At 53.9% G+C, this 22,687-nt stretch overlaps 1 protein-coding gene across 1 annotated transcript in view; it reads left to right on the top strand.

Annotated features, from left to right (window-relative positions):
- Nucleotides 1-22,687, top strand: part of PLXNA4 (plexin A4) — a 424,221-nt gene that overhangs the window by 357,671 nt on the left and 43,863 nt on the right. Inside the window, exons 14-21 of the mRNA XM_059171885.1 lie at nucleotides 2,893-3,010; nucleotides 8,261-8,397; nucleotides 9,054-9,218; nucleotides 12,229-12,322; nucleotides 12,821-13,060; nucleotides 13,713-13,859; nucleotides 14,363-14,597; nucleotides 17,425-17,567. Of these exons, the coding sequence (XP_059027868.1) occupies nucleotides 2,893-3,010; nucleotides 8,261-8,397; nucleotides 9,054-9,218; nucleotides 12,229-12,322; nucleotides 12,821-13,060; nucleotides 13,713-13,859; nucleotides 14,363-14,597; nucleotides 17,425-17,567 (1,279 nt within the window). The remainder of the gene's footprint in view (nucleotides 1-2,892; nucleotides 3,011-8,260; nucleotides 8,398-9,053; nucleotides 9,219-12,228; nucleotides 12,323-12,820; nucleotides 13,061-13,712; nucleotides 13,860-14,362; nucleotides 14,598-17,424; nucleotides 17,568-22,687) is intronic.

Here is a 22,687-nt window from a genome sequence, read left to right as displayed (position 1 = left end):
CACCCAGAAAAGAATCCTGATACATAAAAATTTAGTGTGTGATAAGGGTGATGTTTCAAATCAGCATGGAAAGGAAAAATTGGTCAATAAGCAGTGGGGGTTAACTCTCTGGAAAAAAACAAAGACAACAACAAAAACCAGTATCAGACCCCCATTTCACATTATACACTGAAATAAATTGCAGACCGATTAAGGAGTTAAGTGAAAAGAATAAATCTGTGGAATGATTAAAAGAAAACGCAGGTGAGAATTTATCTGATTTCAAGTAAGGGAAGTGTATCTGTTCTGAGTATAACAGCAAAAGAAAAAAGTGATAAAGAAGATGATTAGGGGATCTGAGTATCTAAAACTTAACATTTGTACATCAAAAATCATTGTAAGCAAGGAAAATATGAGTGATGAACTATCGTTATACCCTATGACAGTTAATACATGCTTTTTCTTAATATACTGAGGGTCCATAGATAAAAAGGCAAATATCACGGAATGAGCAAAGAGCATGAATGAGTGTGAGTGTGCAACTCACAAGACAAAGAACCAAGTCATATTAAAAAGTTAAATAACATTAGTAATCAATGAAATGAAAATCAGAACAATGGGGAACAGTTTTAAGAAGTTAATGCCCAGTGCGGAGGAGAAGCATGAGAAATAGCACATCACGTACTCACACTCAGAGGGTAAATTGGGACACACTTTGTGGAAGGCAATTTGGAAATGTGGACTGAAAATCTTTAGCGGAGTCGTCATATTTCTAGAACTTTGTTTAAATAACCAGAATGCACAAATATTTTTTTTTGCAAGAATACTTATTTTGGCCTTATTTGTAATCATGGAAATGCAGAAGCAATTGGTGTATTTTAAAATAGGGAATTAATCAATTCTTAAATTATTGTGCATGCACGGGACAGTAAATTATGCGGCCATTAAATCTGATGTTGCAGAAGAATCATGGTCAGGTACAAGCTCAAAGTATATTAGTGAGAACATCATTCACCAAACAAAAGAGAGTTTCTAGTGAATTCTGTAAAAGAAAAACAAGACTGCAAAACATGAACACCAAAATGTTGACAGTGGATATTTCTTGGTGGTTCAAATGGGGTGGGAGGAGGTGTCTGTATAGCAAGTATTTTTATGCACTTTCTCTTTTTTCTTTATACTGAACATGCACTAATTATGCTATGGACAGAAAGGCATATATTTTTACTGGACTCTCACCCAGAAATTCTCTAAGAGAGACACAGAACCTAGAAGCCATCAAGTAAAAGAAGGAGCCGCTGAGCCACAGATACTTTTAAACTTCAGTGCAGCAAAAGGCATTATAAACAAAGTTGAAATACAGATGACAAGCAGGGGAAAAATAATTGGGATACTTACTAGAAACAAAAGTTAACACTCCTCATTCAGCAGCTCCTACAAAAAGACAATTCATTAGCAATATAAAGAGACAGCTTCAAACCAGTCAAAGGAAAGGCTATCTAAGATTTTTTTTTTAACAACCACACACACATACTTGCAAATATCTGCAAAGTCACTAGAAATCAGGGTAATAAAAACGACAGGAAAAAAAATCTTCTTTCCCTTTTATATTGGAAAAACTTTGAAGGGATTGATAATATCTAGTGTTGGCTAAAGAGTGAAATAATCTCGCTCGATTGCTTTTGACAGAAGTACAAATCAGTAACGACCCTGTGGGACCATTATCTTCCACCACCTATCAAACGTCACTTACATAAACAATGACCCCACCAGCTCCCCACTCAGAGCCGTATTCTAATAAATGTGCAATGCTTGAGGATATGTGTATAAGTTGGTTCATTTTGGAGGGTTATTTGAAGTAGGAGAAAAATCAGGGGAAGTTAGATATCCATCAGTGGGAGGCTGAATAAATACACAATTGTGTAGCTGAGGCATGGAGCGCTATAACGCTGTCAGAAAGGACCCAGGAGCTGTGGCCACATGGGGCAAGTCTGCGCTAGGCTGTGCAGTAAAATGACCAGGTTTGGGACAGTGAGGAGTTAAGTTTCACTTTTATGTTAAGTAATATATATGTTTATATAAGTATATATATTCTGTGTCTCAGCTTCTTCATTTGTAATATGGAGATTATATATATATATATTATATATATTACATATGTTTGTGTAGACCTAGAGAATGGTCTACAGACATATATATATATGTGTGTGTGTGTGTGTGTGTGTATCAAAGTTTGAAGAGAGATTAAGAGTGAGGAAAGGGACACTTATTTTTACTGTCACACTTCTGTACTGTCTTGTTGTCAAGGGGTATGAACAAATTTTATAATTAAAACCATGAATGCTTTTGAAAAGGAGTAGCTCTCGTCCACCCCTTCTGCGCCCCTCAAGCAGGAGTGTCTCCTCCCAACCAAGCACCTGGAGGCAGTCCCATGCAGTAGAAACCAAGTGCCCCTGGAGGAGGGGCTGCAAACCTCAGGTCTGCTCCAGGGTCCTTGTCCGACATGCTGTGGGCCCTTGGGAAGGTCACTGCCTCTCCGGGCCTTTACAGCCGGGTTCCCTAAGCTGTTTGGCTGAAACGTTCCCTGCCCTCTGATTCACAGTGGAGAGGACAATTCCTGAATGAGGGACTGAGCGTCTGGGTCAGAACCCAGGGACTCCCCCCTAGGCTCTGCACTTGACAGTGGAGACGGTCTCCCCATGGAGACCCCTGTACGTTGCATTTCCTCCTTTCCCCGGGACCAAAGAGGAGCCTTGCAGGGAAGAACCGGGGTGTCCTTCCCCTCCGCCTCCCCCACCCAGCCCCGAGACCCTACTGCAGAGAAGGGCTGGGGGGGGGGTGTGGGGCCCTGGGGTCACACCTGGGAGTCCTGTGACCCTGCTGTGAGCATGGACACCTGTCCTCTCTTCCCTGCAGGATCGTGTGTGAGATGGGGGAGGCCAAGCCCAGCCAGCACGCAGGCTTCGTGGAGATCTGTGTGGCCGTGTGTCGCCCCGAGTTCATGGCCCGGTCCTCACAACTCTATTACTTCATGGTGAGTCCCGACCGTCCAGACCTGCCCTGGTGTGGGCCAGAGACCACGTGACCATGGTTACGGGTCCCACTAGACCTCTGTGGGCAGACCCCGAGCAGCTCGTGGGAGTCCGTTCTGCAGCATGAGAGCACAGCCCTGGAAATCCGAAAGGTCAGATTCAAATCCAAACCGCGCTGTGCCAGGCCCCCGATCCAGGGAAGCCGCCCTGGCTGTCGCTGTCGGGCCCAGCGTCCCCCTCAGGCTGAGTGGCAGTGTCTCTAGGCCAGGAGGGGAGCCCTGACTCTGCCACTTACACAATAGGCCAACATGGGGACATTGCATAACCTCCTAGTGTCTTCATTTCTAAAACGGGGGTGCCGAGACGTGTCTCTACCCCACAGTGCTGTGGTGACAATTACATAAAGCAGATGCAGCCCTACTCTCATCTCCCGCGCGGTTTCTCTGCCCACGTGGCTGCTGTACCCTGCCCTTCCCGGGTGCACTGGCACCCCGTCATTTGTATCCCGTCATCCACGTTCAGCCCACCTTCCCCACCTCCTTAACCCCGCCCCCGTCCCACACCTCCCCTGCACCCCACTCCGCCTTCCTCCGACCGCACCGCTGCCTCTCACTGCACACCCTTCCCTTCCCTTCGCGTGGCCTGTCTGCAGACGTCACCCTGATCCCCACATTCCCTCCAGCTGGGACCCTCACGAGGCAGCCCCTGGTTAGGGGTCGTGGGGGGCAGGGGCACTGGGGACCGTTCCATCTCGCGATGCTGGGCATGCAGGAGGCATGTGCGTCTCACACTGTGTGCCCTGCACACTGCCTCGTTTTCCAAACTGTCCGTCCAGTTCACTTCGGGGGCTAATGACAGCTGTGATGGGATGGTTTCCTCCGGGTCCCCTGCTGTTTTTGGAAGCTGGGAGCCTGAAGGGATGGACTTTATGCCTGGGCATCAAATGCTCCAGAGCACATCACAGGGAGCCTTGAGGTGAAGCTCCCTTCGGCCACCCGCCATCCTCCCCTGCCCCCCTCACTGTCCTCCCCCTACTCCTCCTTTCTCCCTTCATCTGATAACTATTTATCATCTTGCACCTCCCCCCGCAGTAGATTATTCCATAAACATTTGCTTCATTGGTTGAATCTTATAATTCGGTGACCCTGGCTTGTGGGTATCCAGGGGTGACTCAGACCCCAACTGTGGTGGGGGTCCTGATCCGGAGGAATGTGCGGGATGTGCATCAGAGGCCTCCTCCCGCCAACACCCTGCTCTCTCTGCTCCCTCCCCTACTCTTGAAAAGCTCCCCTCCTTCTACACACAGTTGGGCACGCTGCGCGCAGCAACCCGTGTAGAAGGACACGTGTGTGTGATGGGCGTGTAGGGCTCCCCATCTCTTCAGGATTCGTACCCCCACCTTCTTCTCAAAAGATCTGAGAAAGTTTCCCCGTGAACCCCAGCACACTTGCACACAGGGAGCGATACAGCAATAGAGACAGAGAGAGGCCATGTATACTGCATAGGATGTAGCTGGTCTATACAGAGATCGCCCATCCAGCCGAGTCGAGATCCTGAGGGGGAAGGAGACGGAGACAAAGGCAGAGACAGGGCTCCCCAAGTGTGGGAGGTGTGGGGGGCATGCCAGATGTGGGCTTGACATCCAGCTCTGAAGCTACCGGGCCACCCTAGGAGCAGGGAGGAGACCGCCGCATGGCCGAAGCCAGCACTGGGCTTCCTCTGCCAGTCAACCCCTGCCCCCCAGCAGTTTGCATCCTGGCTGTCACTCACTAGGCAGTAACAAATGGATGGTACCAGGGATGGCTGAAGCTTCCTTTGGGAGTTAGCCGTCTCTGCCATGTCTCTCCTCCGTGATTCACTCCAAGGCCACTGATCCCTGGCTGTCTGGCCGAAACCTCCCTCACTCGCCCCGGCTACCCGCTTCCACAAACTCCCCCAAAACTGAGTCCCCCTCACTTGCCTACTTCTGTCAGGGGCTTGTGCCCAGGCCACAGTTCTGGTGGACTCTGGCTCAGCATCCCTGAGTTCCAGATTTCAGCCACCCCATCACCACGACGGCCGGGAGTCTCACTTTGCCCATTCTCCTGGCTGCTGCAGTGACCTCCTTAAATCCCTGAATGTAGAGGTCTGAACCCATTCTAGTCCATCTAGCCCTGCAGAATATGGTTTCCATCTGGTTAGCCCCCACGGCAAGGAGAACCCAGGGCGCCGCTGCCTCCAGCTGCCGTCCAGGCTCCTTGGTCTGGTCCACCCTGTCCATGCAGTCCCGTTTCCCAGGCTTTGCATGGCCGGACTCGTCTCCCTTCTCCATCTCCTTCCCCACATTGCCCTAAGCCGTACCCTCCTCGTTAGTCCAAGGCCCTGCTCACGAGCCCCTCCACGCCTTCTCTGCACACACAGCCCACAGCCCCCACGGTTCCGTGGTTCACTGGGGATGCCACGCCGTCTGCCTGCCCACGTGGCCCTGGGTGTTGCGTCTGGGACCCCCGGCTCCTCTGTTCAGACCAGTAAGTCTTTGGAGATGAAGCCCTGGCCGCTTACCGCTTTGTTAGCCCCCATGGTGCTTAGGCAGTTCTAAACCTCCCCGCGTGTTGGAATCTCCTGAGGGGCTTTAAACGAAGGTTCCAGAGCCCTCCCCACCCCCACGCTGACCCTGAGCTAAGTCCCCCCGAAGATTCTAACTCAGCTCAGACTGAGGACAAACAGAACTGGCCTAGGACAAACAGAACTTAGAGAACAGATCCCATGTACCTATCTATACAACGTGTGGTTTCAGGTTTAATTCTTATAATGAGCCTATGTCGTATTCAGAAGCTGCTTCTGCTCGCAGGTAAGGCCAGTCTGGCCTGCGTGACTGTTTCCGCTCTGGAAACAGGACGTGGTGAGAGGCAGGGCCTCGAGGCGAGGCTTCAGGGAAGAAGCTGGGTAGGGAGGCAGGATCTGTAGGAGGCAGAATGTGACGCTCGGCATGAGTCTGGAGTGGTGGGACGGGGACCCTGGCATGAGGTATGGGAGAGAAACCAAAGATGGGAGCAGAAGGGGTGGAGAGCGCAAGGGGTTGGCGGGAAGAAAAGAGGTGGCAGCGCAAAGACAGGTCAGGAAAAGGTGAGTTGCTGCCGCAAGGCAAACTGCATTGGTCCGATGGGGCCTTGGGACTCCAAGATTTGTGTGCCTTTTTGAGGGCTACCTCTGAGGAACGGTCCTGGGGAAGACTTTCAGAGAGGAAACCTCCATTTCCTCCCCAGTCCCCAGTGTGCTTTTAAGGGCCCAGTCACTGAGGCTTCCCCCACAGAGCTCCTAGGGGGCTCGAGTGGGAATGAGGGTTACCTGGGAGGTGAGGAGTGACAGAAGGACCCTGTCTCGCGCTCCCCAGCATCTCAGAGCCATGGTTGCCTTCCTGCAGGGGGCACACAGAAGCCCCTGACTCCTCTGGAGTCCTCTGGGGACGTGGGGCACATTGGAGAACCCCTTTCAGGGGTGCCTCTTGGGATCTGGGGCATACCGGGGAGCCCCTTCCCAGTGCTGAGGTTGGGCGTAAGGTCTGGGTCTAATAACTCAGTTTTCCTCCACAAATGAGGCCAGACTCTCAGGTTTGGGTTCAGTCACCCAAAACCCAACGGCCAAGGCCAAGGGATCAGCACTTGTGGTCTTGTCCCCAGGTTTGCCCTAGAGATCTGCATGGAGGGAACCTTTCCCTTCCCTACCTCCAGCGAGGAGCCAAGAGAAGAGGTGGCAAATAATACAGAATTTGATTTCCCGTGCAAACCCATCATGAAATATTTATGAAGCATGACTTAAATAATTAATCATTTCTCAAGACTTGAAAACATGCCTCCGTGTCATCTTCTCCTCACCCCAAAATAATTCCCCCACCCAGCCCCCCAGTGCAGAGCCAGCAAGGATTACTCATTTCCATCCCTTCTAGAACCCCACCCACAGGCTGCTGGAGACTGCCACAGGCTCTTCTTTCCATGTGGCTCCCACGGCCATCTATCTGAACTTGCCTGGGTTTTGATTCCATCTGTAGGACCACCCTTGCGTTGCACAGACTGCACTCTCTTTCCCTTCCAGACAGTGGGACAGAGGCACCATTTGTGGGATGTGACCCTGAGTTACAGAACCAGAAAACCAGCAGGCGCCTTTGAGATAACTCAGTTTTGACCTTGCTCTCTGATTTTACAATCAGAGAGGTTACAAGACTTGTCCTGGGACACACAGCAAAATCTCGGCCGAGCTAAGAAACCAGGGCTCTTCCCAAGGCCTCACCCCACCCTCGTCCGGGTCTCATTTGGGCCAGGAGTGGCTCTGGAATGAAGCATTCCTTCCCTTTATGGGTGCTAGGGGAACGCCAGGCTCGGGGTCTGCGGGGACCCGGTGGGCGGCTGGACGGGTGGGCCCTGGGAGTGTGCAGGGCAGACACTGGGGGGCCAGGGTCAGCGAGCAGACCAGGTCACTGGGGCTCCTCCTTGCTCCCTGAGCTGTTAGGGACGGGGGCCTCTCCATGAGGGGGTGGCCTGAAGGCTGGGAGCCAAGTGGGTTCAACTTTTGGTGGGAAATTCTTTAAGGGGCAGGGGAGAGAGAAATCTTCATTTAAATGCAGATACAAGCTTCTCACCTGGGACTGAGGAAAGTTGTTTCCATTAAAATGCTAATGACAGAGCCAACCTGCCACTCCAAATTCTGGGCTCACCGACGCCCCCTCCCGCCGTCCTTCCTCCATCCCCTGACCCTCCTTCTCCTCCTGGGGTTTCCTGGGGCCTTCAGGACCCGTGGCTCTGGCTTCTGGGTGTTTGGGCAGTCTCTGGAAGAGGCCCACGCAAGGAGCTCATCACCTTCCCAAAAGCAGCTGGAGAGGGGGTAGAGAGCCAGAGCTCTGCAGTCAGGTCTCAGACATGCCACTTTTTAGCTGTGTGATGGTGGGAACCTTATTTCACGTCTCTGAATCTCTTCTGTTTTTAAAATGGTTAATAATCCTACTTTGGAGAACTGACTGGCACATACATCATATAGAGATGGACGAAGAGATAAAGCCTGCCAGTTCAAACACCAGCACAAGGCAGCTGTTACCATTACTGTTATTAATAGAGAAGTGTAAACTCTCAGGGCCCAGAGCTTTGCTTACCCACACAAGCCCAGTACGACTTCGTGGGCTCCGTTGAGAGGTCTCCGTTACCGAGTGGCTCCCGGAGCGGGGTGCTGCCTCTTCAGACCCTGTCCCGGTGGTGTCTCAGGCCAGATCCTTTCCTGCACAGACGCTGACTCTCTCGGACCTGAAGCCCAGGCGGGGGCCCATGTCTGGGGGCACCCAAGTGACCATCACGGGTACCAACCTGAACGCGGGCAGCAACGTGGTGGTGATGTTTGGGAAGCAGCCCTGCCTTTTCCACAGGTAACTCACCTCCAGGCAGGCCTCAGGGATTCACAGCCTGGAGGGTGGGGCCCATAGGGCTGCCCCAGGGCTGCAAACTTCTGGGGCTCACCTCTTGGAAGTGCTTTCTCCTTCCTGAGAAAGTGGCCGTTCTCTCTGAGGGATGATTATACCTGACTGTGGATGTTTCTGGCTGTCTGGAGACCTGCCAGGCAGCCCTTCCCCAGCCGGGCCATTCCTGCTGTCGCCTGATATTTGGCCATGGGTGTGAAATGAGTAAGAAGCAGCAGCAGGAACGGGAAGATTCTGGCTAAACTGAATGAACAGGGTTCTTGCTGCAGGCAGCCGGGGTGATCAGGTGCCCAGGGTAGGGGGACTCTGGCTGACCCCACTTTGCAGGATTCTTACTAAAAATAGGGCTTGGCAGGGGTAAGACGGGGCCCAAGGATGAGGCCTCGTTGAAAAGAAGTCTCAGGGGAACCCGTTCGGTGGATTTGATGGAGGGTGTTTGTCAGTAGTGCCTGGAGCTTTCCACCCTGGGGCAGTGCTCACCAGGGCCTCTGACGAGCCTGGGAGCAGGAAGGGGTTGGCGGGTGGGGGGGAGGGGCGGGCGGCTGCCTGGACTGCTGTCCCCTTCAGCTCCCGGGAGTCCAGCTGCATGTTCGCTCTCCCTGCAGACGCTCTCCGTCCTACATCGTCTGCAACACCACGTCCTCAGAGGAGGTGCTGGAAATGAAGGTGATGGTGCAAGTGGACAAGGCCAGTATCCACCAGGACCTGTTCTTCCAGTACGTGGAGGACCCCACCATCGTGCGCATCGAGCCGGAGTGGAGCATCGTCAGGTAGGCGTGGCCCTGCCCTCGGCTGTCCTTCCTCGACTCTCAGAGAGCCAAGGACTGTCTCGGAGCCCAGTTCTGCTTGGAGGACTGATGAATCAGAGCTTCCTGCCAGGGTGCCCTCCTTCCACAGACAGTACCTGTCAGTAGGCCCTGGCCCCAGAGCCTGGGCTCCAGTCAGCAAGAGCCCATAGCCTGTCATCTGAGGATTTGGGTCCCCCCCCCAATCCCCCCGGAGGCCACGATCACATCACGGTGAGGGCTGGGGTTTGCCAGTCCTGTTCCCAGATGCGAGCAATAATTCCAGTCCTGCCAAGGGATGGAGGAGAAAGTGTAAGGTCAGATTCAACTTGTCTGTGGCCTGCCCTTGAGCAAAAGTGTGTCCTCACCACCAGGGTCCAATGCAGAGGCCCCTTCTCTGGGCTTCTGTAACCTCCTGCTGTCCCTCTAGCCTGCTCTGACATGGCCCCGAGGGGTCTGCTTCTTCATCTTCCCCTCTACTGCAGACTCCTCCAGCGCAGGGACTGGGTCTTGTTCCTGTTCTTTCCGCCACCGCTGGCCAACACAAGTACAGAGAGCGCGTGTCTGGGAAGGAGCTGGGTGTGTGCTCTTATGGAAGACCCCTCCAGGGCCACCGGTCACTCAGCCAGTCACGAGCTGTCTTGCACCAGCTGTATACCTTTCTGACTTCCCATCTTGAGAACTTCACGGGGGGCTTTGGAAATTCCAGGAGTCCTGAGGACCCTCCCAGTCCCCCACTTGGTGGGGCTCTGGAGCGTGGCATCTCACTTCAGGGAGGGAACTGCAGGAAGTGCAGCATAATGGGAAGGTGCGGCAGGGAGCACCCTGACAGCACGGCCCCTGCTGCCCATTGGGAACCTGCTGTATTAGGAGCCGAGGGGGACTGCAATAGGGCTTGGAGACAGAAGGAGCTGGCTTAGCCCAGCCGGATGACCTTAAAGTTGACTTTACTTCTCTGGGCCCATGGTTTCTCATCCGTCAACTCCCTCCCAGGATGCTGGGAGGGCTAAGCCAGGTGCACGGGCACAGGGCAGTGCCTGCCTCAGCTCTCTCCTGCTGCCCCTGGCCCAGTCCTCAGCCCTCCCCATGATTGGCTTCAGTTCTAGAGGACGTCTGACATCAGGGGAAGGGGGAGAACATGAAGATGTGGTCTCCATGGCTGAAGCAGGGATCAGGGACAAGTCCGGTTCAGAGAACAGTCTTTGTTTTTTTTTTTTAATGAAGGGTCAGCAGACTCCAACCTGGGGGCCAGATCCGGCCATCTGCCTCCTTTTATGAATAAAGTTTTATTGGAACACAGCCATGCTCATCCCTTTATGTTTTGTCTATAGCTTTCTCACCACAGCAGCAGAGATGAGTTACTGCAACAGACCATATGGCCTGGGAAGCCGAAAATATTTACTCTCTGGCCCTTTCCAGGAAAGTCTGCCACCCCCGGCCTTATGTCCACGAAAGGCAGCCTTTGTGGACATGAGATTGGGTTGTCCTTACTCCCTAAGACCCAAACTTCATAAGCTTTAGCCATGATTTTAAAGTAGATGCTAGAAGGCGCAGAGAGGGGCGGAGCCTGTAGAAAGCTCTTCTGGGATTTGCCCCCAGGGCCTGGTGAATCCAGGAAGTTGGTATAGCCCTTGGTCTAGACAAACTGTGCAGCTCCCTGAGGAATTCACAGCCTGGCTTCACCGAGCTCGTCCTCAAGTCGCCATCACGGAAACTGAGGCGTCGTAGCTGACTCCAAGTCACGTTCACAACAAGAGGGAAGTTAGGTTGCAAGCATGATCTGGGCCTCCCACCAGGCTCTAGAGCTTCTGCCGCAGTGAACAGGTTCTCTGATGGGGCAGGGGCCCTGCTGAGTGTGCTGTGCACTGCTCCCAACAGCCTGGGCTGCTCACCACGGGGGGCGGTTCTTAAATGCGGGTTGAATTCATGATTAAGATTGGGAGATGGCCAGATAGCAGAATCTCACTCTGGAACACGGCCATGGGCAGAGGAGCCTGTCTGGGTTTTATAGGACTCTTCCTGCATGCATGAGTGAGTGTGTGTGTGTATGTGTGTGTGTGTGTGTGTGTACACGCACATGTATGTGGGAGTAGGAGGGCAGGTGGAGCGCAGGGAATACCGGGTTATACAGAGACGGGCAGAGGCACAGAGAGGGAGACATGGCTGTGGGTGTCATAGATTCTTCACTCACTAAGCTTGTAACTAACTGTTTCAGATGGTAAGATTCTTCTTGAAGATACTCTCGGGATTGTGGAGAAAGTGACTTGTCCCCTTCCTTTGAGTAGCCCCCAAGGAAGATAGCCCTTGCCTTGGGTCAGCTTCTCAGACCCCCGCATATGGCAATGGCACCCAGGTTTTCTTTGAAAAGCTACCCAAAGGGGAATCTCCTGCTGTCTCCTCCTCTGTAGCTGGTTGACACCCAGGATCCAGGAGACCTGGGGCCCGGGACATTGGCTGTTTGCATTCCTACACGAGGCTCCTGGGTGTCTGGGCCCCTCCCTTTCCCAGATCTCAGTGGATGGAAGCTTCCAGGGTGAAACTGTAGTGATGGCCTTGTGGAGGAGACTGTGCTGGGATCCTAGAGGGTCTGGTGGGGGACATCCTAGAGCAAGGCTTTCATTAGACCAAGGCCAGTGTGGAAATCTCCCTGGGACTGGTGAGGGCTGGGGGACAGACCTCAGGGGGCTACAGAGAAGCATCTGACTCAGGTCAGGAGGCTCCAGGGCCTGCGCGGGTGTCCACACTCTGGATACGCTCAGAGTGGGACTGCCACAGACCTCCAGTCATCACTGTCATCCCTTGGCCGCTGAAAGCTCATCCTTATTGTTATTCAGTCAGTTTGCCACCATTGTCCCTGTGAATATCATCACGCCTCCTGGTTGTCATTGCCTTTAATGCTGGGGCCCAGCCTTATCATCGTCATCTTGGTCGTCAAGTGCCATTGCTGTTCCCATCCCTGTGCTGACATGCCTCCTTGTTCTTTTCCCCTGGTCAGTGGAAACACCCCCATCGCCGTGTGGGGGACTCACCTGGACCTCATACAGAACCCCCAGATCCGGGCCAAGCATGGAGGGAAGGAACACATCAATGTGAGTGCAGAGGTGGCTCACCGTGTCACTTTCCCAAAGGGCATGGGGTATCCGAAGCCAGCAGGCCACCCAGACCCAGAGAACCCATTGCACATGACAGCCCCCAGCACTGGGATGGTGAGATGAGGGAGAAGATGAGAGGGCATTTTCGTACCTTGGGGTACAGGCATGGGGGAGCAATCACTTAGGGGGTTTCTGAGGTTTCGTACACTTAGTCCTCCATCTTTTAGACCCCAGGACTGTTCCCTAGCTCAGAGATACCCTCATCATCTCCGCACCCCATGGACACACATGGGGCACAGAGGCGGGTCCCAGCTGCAGAGCTGACTCCTCAAGTGGCCACATTTCGTGGTCCTGGCTGCAGAGGGGCAGTGACCCATCCATAACTGTCCCATGTCAGCCCCATGCTGTATCCCAGCCTGGAGGGAGTCCCGCTGCATGTGTTGGGGGCTGTGTAAGTCCAGACACCGCATGGTCTTTCCTCTCTGGCCCCTCCAGCTCTGTGAGGTTCTGAATGCTACTGAGATGACCTGCCAGGCTCCGGCTCTTGCTCTGGGACCCGACCATCAGTCCGACCTGACCGAGAGGCCTGAGGAGTTCGGCTTCATCCTGGACAATGTCCAGTCCCTGCTAATCCTCAATAAGACCAACTTCACTTACTACCCCAACCCTGTGTTCGAGGCCTTTGGGCCCTCAGGAATCCTGGAGCTCAAGCCCGGCACGCCCATCATCCTGAAGGTAGATGGAGGTCATGGGCAGGTGGTGGGAAGCCAGGAGGCTGCTGTAGGGGATGGGTTTTCAAGTCGCAGAGAGAGGCCAGAAGTCATGGGCTCAAGCCCGATTTCATCCCTGGAGTCCCTCGCAGTGGTCGTCTTATAGTCCAGAGTACAGAAAACACTGTCTCTGAGTTTGTATTGAGAGGCAAACTCCCTTTAGAGACCCAATCAGGGCAGCTGGAGCCATCCTGGCCCTCTGACCCCCAAGCTTCCTTTGTCCTCAGAGTCCAGAACCTGGGAGGTCAGAGGCTCATCCTGCTTCCTCCCATGGAGCCCTTTGCAAACCACAGTGAAGGGCTTCTTTGGAGTGTGGGTAGCAAATAATTTGAAATGACAGTTTGAATCAACTGGTCATGATTGACCATAGCTCTGTGTTGAGAAGGGTCCTGAGGCTGCATTTGGATAAGCTAAAGAGTGCCTTGATTATTGACTCCCTGCTGAGGAAGGGGGAATGGCAGTGTAGGTGTCACAAGGTTTTCGGACTTGCTATGGAAGGTGGGCTCTCCCCCCAGCTCAGCAGCAGGATGGGACCTCTGCGTGGGGGGACATGGCGGCCAGCTGGTAGCTACAGTCCTCACTCTGGAGTACAAAGCAGGGCTTCCCTGTTCCTCCAGGGCAAGAACCTGATCCCCCCCGTGGCTGGGGGCAATGTGAAGCTGAACTACACCGTGCTGGTCGGGGAGAAGCCATGTGCCGTGACGGTGTCCGACGTGCAGCTGCTCTGCGAGTCCCCCAACCTCATCGGCAGGCACAAAGTGATGGTGAGCCTGGCAGCGCCCCGTTCTGGATGGGACAGGCGCTAGAGATGCCAGAGCACGAGGAAACCAAGAGGGGATCCTGGCCGGTGCTACAGTGAGAGCAAGGCAAAGCAGCATGAATGATGTGTGCATTGTCTGCTATAGGCAAGAGGCCCTTGCAGGAGGGGACCATTGCTGGCCAGAGGAGGTCCATCATATCATGCTCTGTGCCCCTGTCACCCGTCCTTACCCTGGGATGAATCTCAGGGAGCCACTCACTGAAGTCGTGTCAGACTTCAGGTCCCGGCCCTGTGCTGTTTGCTTAAGATGATGACGGCGCTAGTCCTGGGTGCCGCGGGGTTTCCCATCTCTGAGCCATCCGGACCCCCACTCAGCCCCCACACACCCCCTCAGCTGTCCTTGCCCTTCCCCGTGGCACCCCGTGGCCAGTTCATCGACCCGGCCGCGGGCCCCCCCCCGCTGCTCTGCGCCCGCTCACAGCTTCCTCTCGCCTGCTGTGCCGGCAGGCCCGCGTCGGGGGCATGGAGTACTCCCCGGGGATGGTGTACGTCGCCCCAGACAGCCCGCTCAGCTTGCCCGCCATCGTCAGCATCGCTGTGGCCGGCGGCCTCCTGGTCATCTTCATCGTTGCCGTCCTCATCGCCTACAAACGCAAGTCCCGCGAGAGTGACCTCACGCTGAAGCGGCTGCAGATGCAGATGGACAACCTGGAGTCGCGCGTGGCTCTCGAGTGCAAAGAAGGTACCAGGCGGCGGCGCAGGTGTTGGGGGATGGGAAACCATGCGCGTGCGCATGCGCGGCTCACCCGGGCCGCGGGCTGGGTGCTGGCTGGCAGAGTGCGGGCGGGGCATCTCCCCTCTGAGCCTCATCTCCCAGCTGTGTCCAGACCCAGCCCTCATCCCAGCAGACCCACCGCTTCCCTTCCCCTCCTGCGAGGCGCACCCCTGCCCTCTCTCCACATCCCAGCAGGCATCCCTTGTGACACCTACACTGCCCACCCCTTCCCCTCCCCTCCTGAGAGGTGCCCCCTCTTGCCTCTTTACCCCCACTTCAGGTGGGGGGTCCTTTCACACCCTCCAAGGGCAGTTGGCACCCCCAAATCCTGGCCCGGGGGGGGGGGGCAGGTGTCGTGTCCAGCAACTTTGAGCTCCATTCCTTTGGGAGGACAGTACGGCCATAGCTCTGCTTTGAGATTTAGAAGAAGAGGGTTTCACAGCTTGTATTTTTAAATAATAGCCAACACTACCATGATATGAAATCAGCAGCACTAAATCCAGGAAGGAAATTTAGGAGTCAGACTCTTGTCGCCCCCGGGATATCATTTCGTGAGTCACCCTGGGAGGGTCTTCGTGCCGTCTTTGCTGTAGATTTACTCCGGGAGTCAATGCGGCCTGTACCTGGGGCTCTGTCCTCCCCACCAGGGAAGCCGCGGCTCCCTCTGATGGGGATGTGGGCCGGTCCTATCCCCTCACTACATCCTTAGCTGTCAACACGGCATCTGCCTTGTGGGACTGTTAATTACTGCCTTTTATTATATTTACGCTGCTTAATTTTTTTCTCCGCAATGTACTCTTCCCTCTAATTAGGTGTAGTGATTAGAATCTCTTTCATGTGTGGCAGGCGCGAGGCTTTGAATGTTGGAGGCGCTTAGTGACTTGAAGGAAAGCTGTGGACCGATAAAAAGCCAACCTCCCTCCTTCTCCTCCCGGCAGGCTGAGCACCCCAGCTGGGAGGGGGTAGAGAGGGGAATGCGAAGCCAGGTTCCTCTCAGAATGTTCTGGAGAGGGAGAAATTAGCAGCCAGACAGGATGTCCAGCCACAGGGTGTCCGCGGAGGCGCAAGGAGAGGGCCTCGGCTTCTGGCTCAGAAGAGAGTTCTGCTACACCAGTAGGCACAGGGGGAGACGTAAAGCAGAGATTAGCCTTAAAAGCATTTGTTGGGGAGTGAGGGGCCCCTGAGCTGGTCCTCGGACGTATAAGGGGCAGCTTGGCTCCTGGAAAGGTGACTCCCCAGAGACTTGACAGTAAACCAGGATGTCACCCACACACCCACCCAGAAGAGGCCCAGCCTAACTAAGCCTTTCACTGCCTAAACACACACACGTGCATCACTGCCCCACACACTCACCGACATACACACCCACTCAGACGGTCACTTGTGTGCTCACACATACACACACCCACTAATGCCCACATGCACAGGAACACATTCCCACAAACATACACTCATCAGAGCTTCCAGTGACAGTACAGGCCAGAAACCTTCCAGACTCCTTCCATACACACATGGCACACACGCTGGTGTACGCTCCATTCAGATGCGGGAATCACTTGCCTTGACAGGGACCCTGTGTGTCAGGGTGACCAGGGGTGTGGGAACAGAGTGGCCCCAGAGTCCGTAGGAGCCTGTCCAGGAGTCCGGGGGTGTCTTCGTTGTTCTATCGAAGAAGCAGTACTGCTAAACTCAAGATCCAGGAACCTGAGATCCAGGGCCCAGGTTGGCACTGTGGGGTGCAGTGGGCCCCCATCCACAGTGCCCGGGCCAGCCGCGTGGTGTACATGGGATCAATTGAGCCCACAAAAGACTTTTTCCTGATTCTGGTGTCTTTAGGAATATTAAGAAGGATTGTGTAATCAGTGCCCATGGGCTGTTCTTTGCCAACGTGGGCTAATCCATCCTCGCTGGGGACGACCATACATGGGCGGCAGTCATGCACACGTGTCGGTTCATGTGCATGTGCCCAGGGGAGAGGCCGAGCAGAGAAGGGCCCAGCGTGGCATTTCTGACTGCCTCCCAGGGTGGAAGGCGGCCCGGGAGAGGGACTGTACGCACAACCGAGTGTGGTGCCTTGGTGCCCTCTAACTATCTGGGCCATGTGCCGGACTTTCTTAGAGGCCAGAGGGAAGGGGGTCTTGCTGCCTCGTGACCGTTGGGAGGCCTGAGCTGCCTCCACAGACAGCCATGCCCACATGCAGATCATAAATCACCATTGAGTGGCGTCTCCTTGAGGAAGGAAGGATAAAGATACACCTGCACATCTATCTAAAAGGAATATGTTAGTGTGGCGGAGCCTTCCTCCAGCTGCCTGGTGGTTTGATGGCTCCAGCGAGCTGCCTGGCCCAGAACTGGGACCACAGAGGAAACTGTTCTTAACGTTTCAGAGGAAGACTGTTTTAAAAATGCAGAATTGGGAACAGCCAATTGGGAACCTCTCCCCTCCCTCCCTGTCCCTTGATAGAGTCCCCCACCTCCAGCCTTTTCTGCAAACCCAAACGCTTCATCTTTGCATGAAGAGGCCCTTTAGGTCCCAGCAGCAGGACAGATCTGTGGACAGATCTGTCCACCCCATCTATGCTTCAGAAGGGATTTAGTCCTAGACCATCTTCTTTGTGCAGCATCTTTCTCCCCTTCCTAAGTCTTTCACCCCTGCCACTTAAAACATCCCATGTTATTCCTGCACACCTACAGCCCATTGCCTTTTTCTCCCGGGGGCCTGGGGGAGGGTTCTGAGCCTTCAGACCCAGGGTCTGCCCCAGTCGGCCGTCTCACGGGCTTCTCTTTGTACCAGCTTTTGCCGAGCTGCAGACAGACATCCACGAGCTGACCAGTGACCTGGACGGAGCCGGGATCCCCTTCCTGGACTACAGAACCTACACCATGCGGGTGCTGTTCCCCGGGATCGAAGACCACCCAGTGCTCCGGGACCTCGAGGTGAGAAGCAGGTGTTAGTGTGGAGAAAGGTATGGGTGACCTTCAAGTATGGCCCCCAGGAAAGCTGAGGCCACGGAGGGGGACATGACTGGCCCGAGGCTCCCCCTTCTTGTCGGCTCCAGTCAGCCGGTCCCTATGCAGGAAATGGGACCAAGCCAGGGAGGCTCTGAGCAGAGATGGATCCCCGGAGAATTGAATGGAAGTTGGAGGAAAAAACTATACTGATGCAAAAAAACCAGACAGTGTTATGAGTTCATGGCCCCCCGTTTAGGAAGCCATGATGTAAGGGATTTCCTCATGTAGCTGGTGCCCAGTGAGTATATGTGGGCAAGATAAGGAATGTGCTGGGAAGGGAGGTGGGAGCATGCGTGATAAGAACATCACCGTCTTTTGTACCAGCAGGACCTCATCTTTTGAACATTTTTATCCCACTTACTGCCTAGCATAGGGTCTGGCTTATGCATATATTCATATTACGCTTTGTTCCAAAAGGGATTTGGGATGACTCATAAAGATAAATATCAGAGGAAAGTGAAAAATACAAATGAGGAAACCAGGGCAACATAATAATCACAAGGAATAATCGCCATCAGTGGACGGCTCACCAATCTCCGGGTCCGGTTTTAAGGACTCCTCATGTATGTGCTGTTTTAATATGTCAAAAGCAGGCCAAAGACTGTGCGCTTTTGGGGCAGCCATGCTAAGGATTCTGGGAACTCTGGGGCCACCTGCTAGGAGGGGGCGGGGCCGGGATTGGAGTCCCGCAGTCAAACTTCAGGGTCTGTGCTCCCCAAGACGAGACTTTGCATGTCGCTGTCCATGCCTTAGGGCTCTGGACCCTTATTAGGATGAATCAAAAAATCTCCAGCCAAATCGACAACAGAGAATCAGACTAATTCCAGGATTTATAGCATCCATAACAACACAACAGGCCCATCGCTCAGCGGTCGCACAGTTTTGCCGGTGCTGTCCAGGGGGTTGTGGAGGCTGTGCCCTTTCATAGCAGCAGAGCAAGGCCCCAGGGACTCCGGGACCCACATGCATTTCTCCATAACTGTTTGTTGAATACAACATGTGCCCAAGTGTGCTTCTCTAATGAGCTCATGGGCACTTCTGTCTGGAGGAGGGTCCCGCAGGCTCCTCAGTGAGTAGACATCTAAAGGCACTTCCAGAGGCCCTAGGTGGTGGGCTCTATGTCCTCACTGAGAATGCACCTTTCCCTCTGTCTGCACATCTCATGTGTGTATAGCTAAGGTATACGTGTGCATCATGTATACAAATGAGAACACAGTCTGTATCATGATGTTCTATCCATTCCCTTGGTCTCACCCTTGTTGCCTGTGCCCTCTCTCATTCTCATTCATTTTCCTCGTCCATTTATCATTTCTCCAGCTTCATTTTTACCTGCTTCAAAATCCCAGGGTGTTTAGCCCACTGAAGACTATGAACTTTCCATAGGCATTTGCCTCTCCAGAGATTCCCAGACTCTCGGGCTAGGCTTGGCACTAGTTTCACACACACCCAAGGGCAATACACTCCCAAGAATTGCCCAGGGCAGTGGCGGGAGAATTATAGGGTTCATTCTCCCATAGGAGCTCATGGGCGTTTGTGCAGGTTGAATACTGCAGTACTCCAGATGGCATCATTCATATGTGACACCTCTTGGAGTAGTTCAGTGCACAACCTGCATCACTATCTACAGCAGCCCTGTTCCCTGAGGACCAGAATACAAATGATTCCTTCTCTTTGCCCTTCTGAACTGTACCAACCCTCTTGCTGAAAACTGGTGGAGTCCCTACCTAGCTGTACTTCTCCAGGCTTCCCTCTAAGGTTGGTTTCCTGTGAGAAGTAAGATGGGGGCGGCTGCCCAACTCCTAGCCTTATTCTCCAGTGAGGCACAAAGCCAGGATCCCAGCTCAGCTAGCCAGACCCAACAAACAGAAACGCCCAGCGCCCTCATCCTTGCCCTCGGAACCTTGCATGGAGCCAGCTTCCTGCTTCACTGTGCTGCTCTGGGCCTATCTGCCTAGCTCCCCGACACAAGACACCCCCAAACAGAAGCTTCAGGGGCAACAGACCCCACTCTGCCAGAAAACTCGAAGAGCTCTGGTTCAGCACTGTCTTAGAGGCTCATTTCTTGACTTCACAGTGACACCACCTAGCCCATGGGCTGAACCCATAGGAGGGCACCCCCAGAGCCACACCACCAGGGGTCACTGCCTTCTCCTCATCCATCTGTCTGTCACAGGTGTCAGGTGAACCCATTCCCAGGAGGGCCACAGAAGAAGGCCTCTGAGAATCAGGGCTACTGCGTCATAGTCCCGTGAGCAGCCTGGACGACTGACTTCCGGGTCGTTCAGTGCACAAGCACAGATTGCGGGTGGATACCCCGCCCCTGCCCCATACTGTTCCCATGGTCCCCGTTACACATTATGTCACGTCCCACCATGACCACGACCGTATTCTTCATCTGGCATGGTAACGTTTCCCCTGGAGAAGACCGGAGACTTCACCTTCACAGCCGCCTTCACAGACTCCCCTGAGCTGGAACCCACAGCGTGGCCATTTGTCAGGCACAGGCTCTGAATCAAACAGGTCGCACAGGTCCAACAGCTCACAGAGCTTTTCTTGTTTTGAATTGTAAAATATGCCTCACAGAAAATAGACGATTTCAGTGATTTTTACAGGTACGGCTCCGCGTCAGGGAGTACATTCACGCTGTGGTGTGACCGTCCCCTCCACCTGTCTCCAGAAGGGTTTCACCTTGTCCCAATGAAACCCTGTCCCTGTTAAACACTAACACCCCATCCCCTCCCCCAGAAACCACCGTTCGACTTTCTGTCTTTATGTATCTGACGGCTCGGGGCCTCTCATGTGAGTGGAATCATAGCATTTGTATCCTTTTGTGACTGGTTTACTTCACTTAGCAAAATGTTTTCAGGGTTCACCCGTACTGTAGCATGTGACCAAATTTCTTCGCTTTGTAAGCCTGAGCCATAGTCCGTTGTACGTGTGCCCTGAGTTTTGTTGATCTGTTCATCTGTCCATGGACGCTTGGGCTGCTCCCACCTCTGGGCTCTTGCTGTGCTGCTGCTAAGGACATGAGTGTACAGGTATCTGTTTGAGCCCCTGCTCCCAGTCTTGTGGGTATATACCCAGGACGGACGGCTTTTGGTCTCCATGAAACCCACTAATGGACCGGCCCACTCTGGCCCGGGGCTATATGAGGTCCAGCATCCCAGGCAACATCCAGGGATTTTGTCAGAATTATTCTTTTCCGATTTGTTTCCAGCCCATCTTACCACTGGAGTAGTCTCTCTCCATTGGCTTTCTGAGTATGGAAATATTCCCAGGGAAGCCATTGACTAATCTACAGCAATGTTTCCTGACTTCTTCAGCCACTGGCTGGGCATGAGCAGTAGATGTGTGAGAAGAAGGAGCTGTTCTCTGGCTTTAGTCTATCCTGGACATGGGCCACCAGTCCCCCGTCTTTTGTGACCATCTGGTGAAGGCCAGGCAGGTGGGGAAGGGGCTGTCCAGGCACTGGACGTACACCGATCCTTTATTATTATTTTTTTAAGATCTCATTTATGTATCTGAGAGAGACAGTGAGCGAGAGAGAGCACAAGCCAGGGGCACAGATTGTTTAAAAACAGGGAGCAGACAAAAACCACCCACCCCATTCTCAACCTGTCCGTGTCTCCTAAACTCTAACCTGTTGGGTTACAATTAAAATTTACTATCCAGTTTTATACTCACAGGCTTCAATTCAACTCACAGACTAAATTATCGAACCATCTGGTGAATAGAGAAGGTCTTGTTTTAGAGTGGCATTTGTTTGGGGGGGGGGGTGCCAAGTTACAAAGGGGAATTGTTCTGGAACTCTCTACCAAGATACTTCACTTCCATCTCCATGTTCATAAAATGGGGAGAAAATTCCTACCTCTGGCATCCCCGGACCCAGGGCCAGTGCATTCGATCTCTTGGAAACTCCTGGGCACAAGGGATCAGTGAAAGGCAGCCAGTGGAGTAAGAGAGGCAGGTAATAAAACCACTGTTAAGTGCACACCGTGTGTGCTGAGCACTTTACATGCATTATTTTGTTTAATGCTCGTAAAACATTATGACGGGGGCTCCCGGGTTCTCATTTTACAGACAAGGCATTCGAGCCCGGAGGTGACAGAGCTTTCCTTCAAGTAGGAGTCAGTTTGTCTCTCTGATTCTGAAACTTGGGCTGCTGACCGGTAGGCTGTGGCCCTGTAGCTGGCTTGGCTGCGCCTTCCTTCCCGGGGCTCCAGGCCTTGATGTCCAGAAGGCGCGTGCAGTCAAGCCAAGTTCAGAGCACGTCCCCTCCCCAGACGGGCCACCTGGCCAGCCCTCTGTCCTCTTCCTCCTCTCCAGGGTTCCCAGTGCCAAACCTGGTCGTGGCTCCCATGCCCTCGAGGGCCAGCCTGAGCTGCCAGGAGGCCCTGCAGGGTGGGGGGCTCAGAGCTAGCTCTGCGTCCCCTCCCAGGCCCAGGGGTAGGACTAGATGTGGTCTAGGATGGGGAGGATTAACGGGGACTCAGGAGCCAAACAAACTTGGGTTTGGAATTCCAGCATGTTCCTGCACCTGCCGCTGCCCTTGGGATTCCTAGAGTGGTGTCTGTGAGGGGCTGTTAGGAGGGCACACTCACTCTTGCAAGGTCCTTAGCAGGCTTCGATGGAGCAGTGAGAACAGTGAGCAGGACTGTGCACTGCGCCTCGCGAGTGCCGAGGGGTGACATTATCTTCGGCAGGACGAGTTGTGGAGTTGTTGCTCTGGGGGATTGAAGGACAGAGCAGGTAAAATGTGCTCACATGTGCCAGGGGCGGTCCCAGAACTGGGCAGGAGGTCAGCGGGACACACAGACGCTGGGTACACTGAGGTCGGGCTGGCAGCAAGGTGAGGCTGCCTCCTACCCTTGTCTTCTCTTGCCAGCCACTGTGAGGTGGGGAATGGGGGTTGGGGAGCAAGCAGGGTGCAACCGTAGGGAGCAAGGAGTTTGCCAGGGCTGGTGGTGCAGAGAGCCGGAACACGCTGAAGCCAGGCCCTGGCTCCAACGAGTTCCCTTCTCTCTCCGGAGAGCCGCCTTCCGACA

This window comes from Mustela lutreola, chromosome 4, assembly GCF_030435805.1.
Source record: "Mustela lutreola isolate mMusLut2 chromosome 4, mMusLut2.pri, whole genome shotgun sequence".
Taxonomy (NCBI): Eukaryota; Metazoa; Chordata; class Mammalia; order Carnivora; family Mustelidae; genus Mustela; species Mustela lutreola.
Note: the sequence above shows the minus strand (reverse complement) of the source record. Positions and strands in the feature narration are given on the sequence as shown.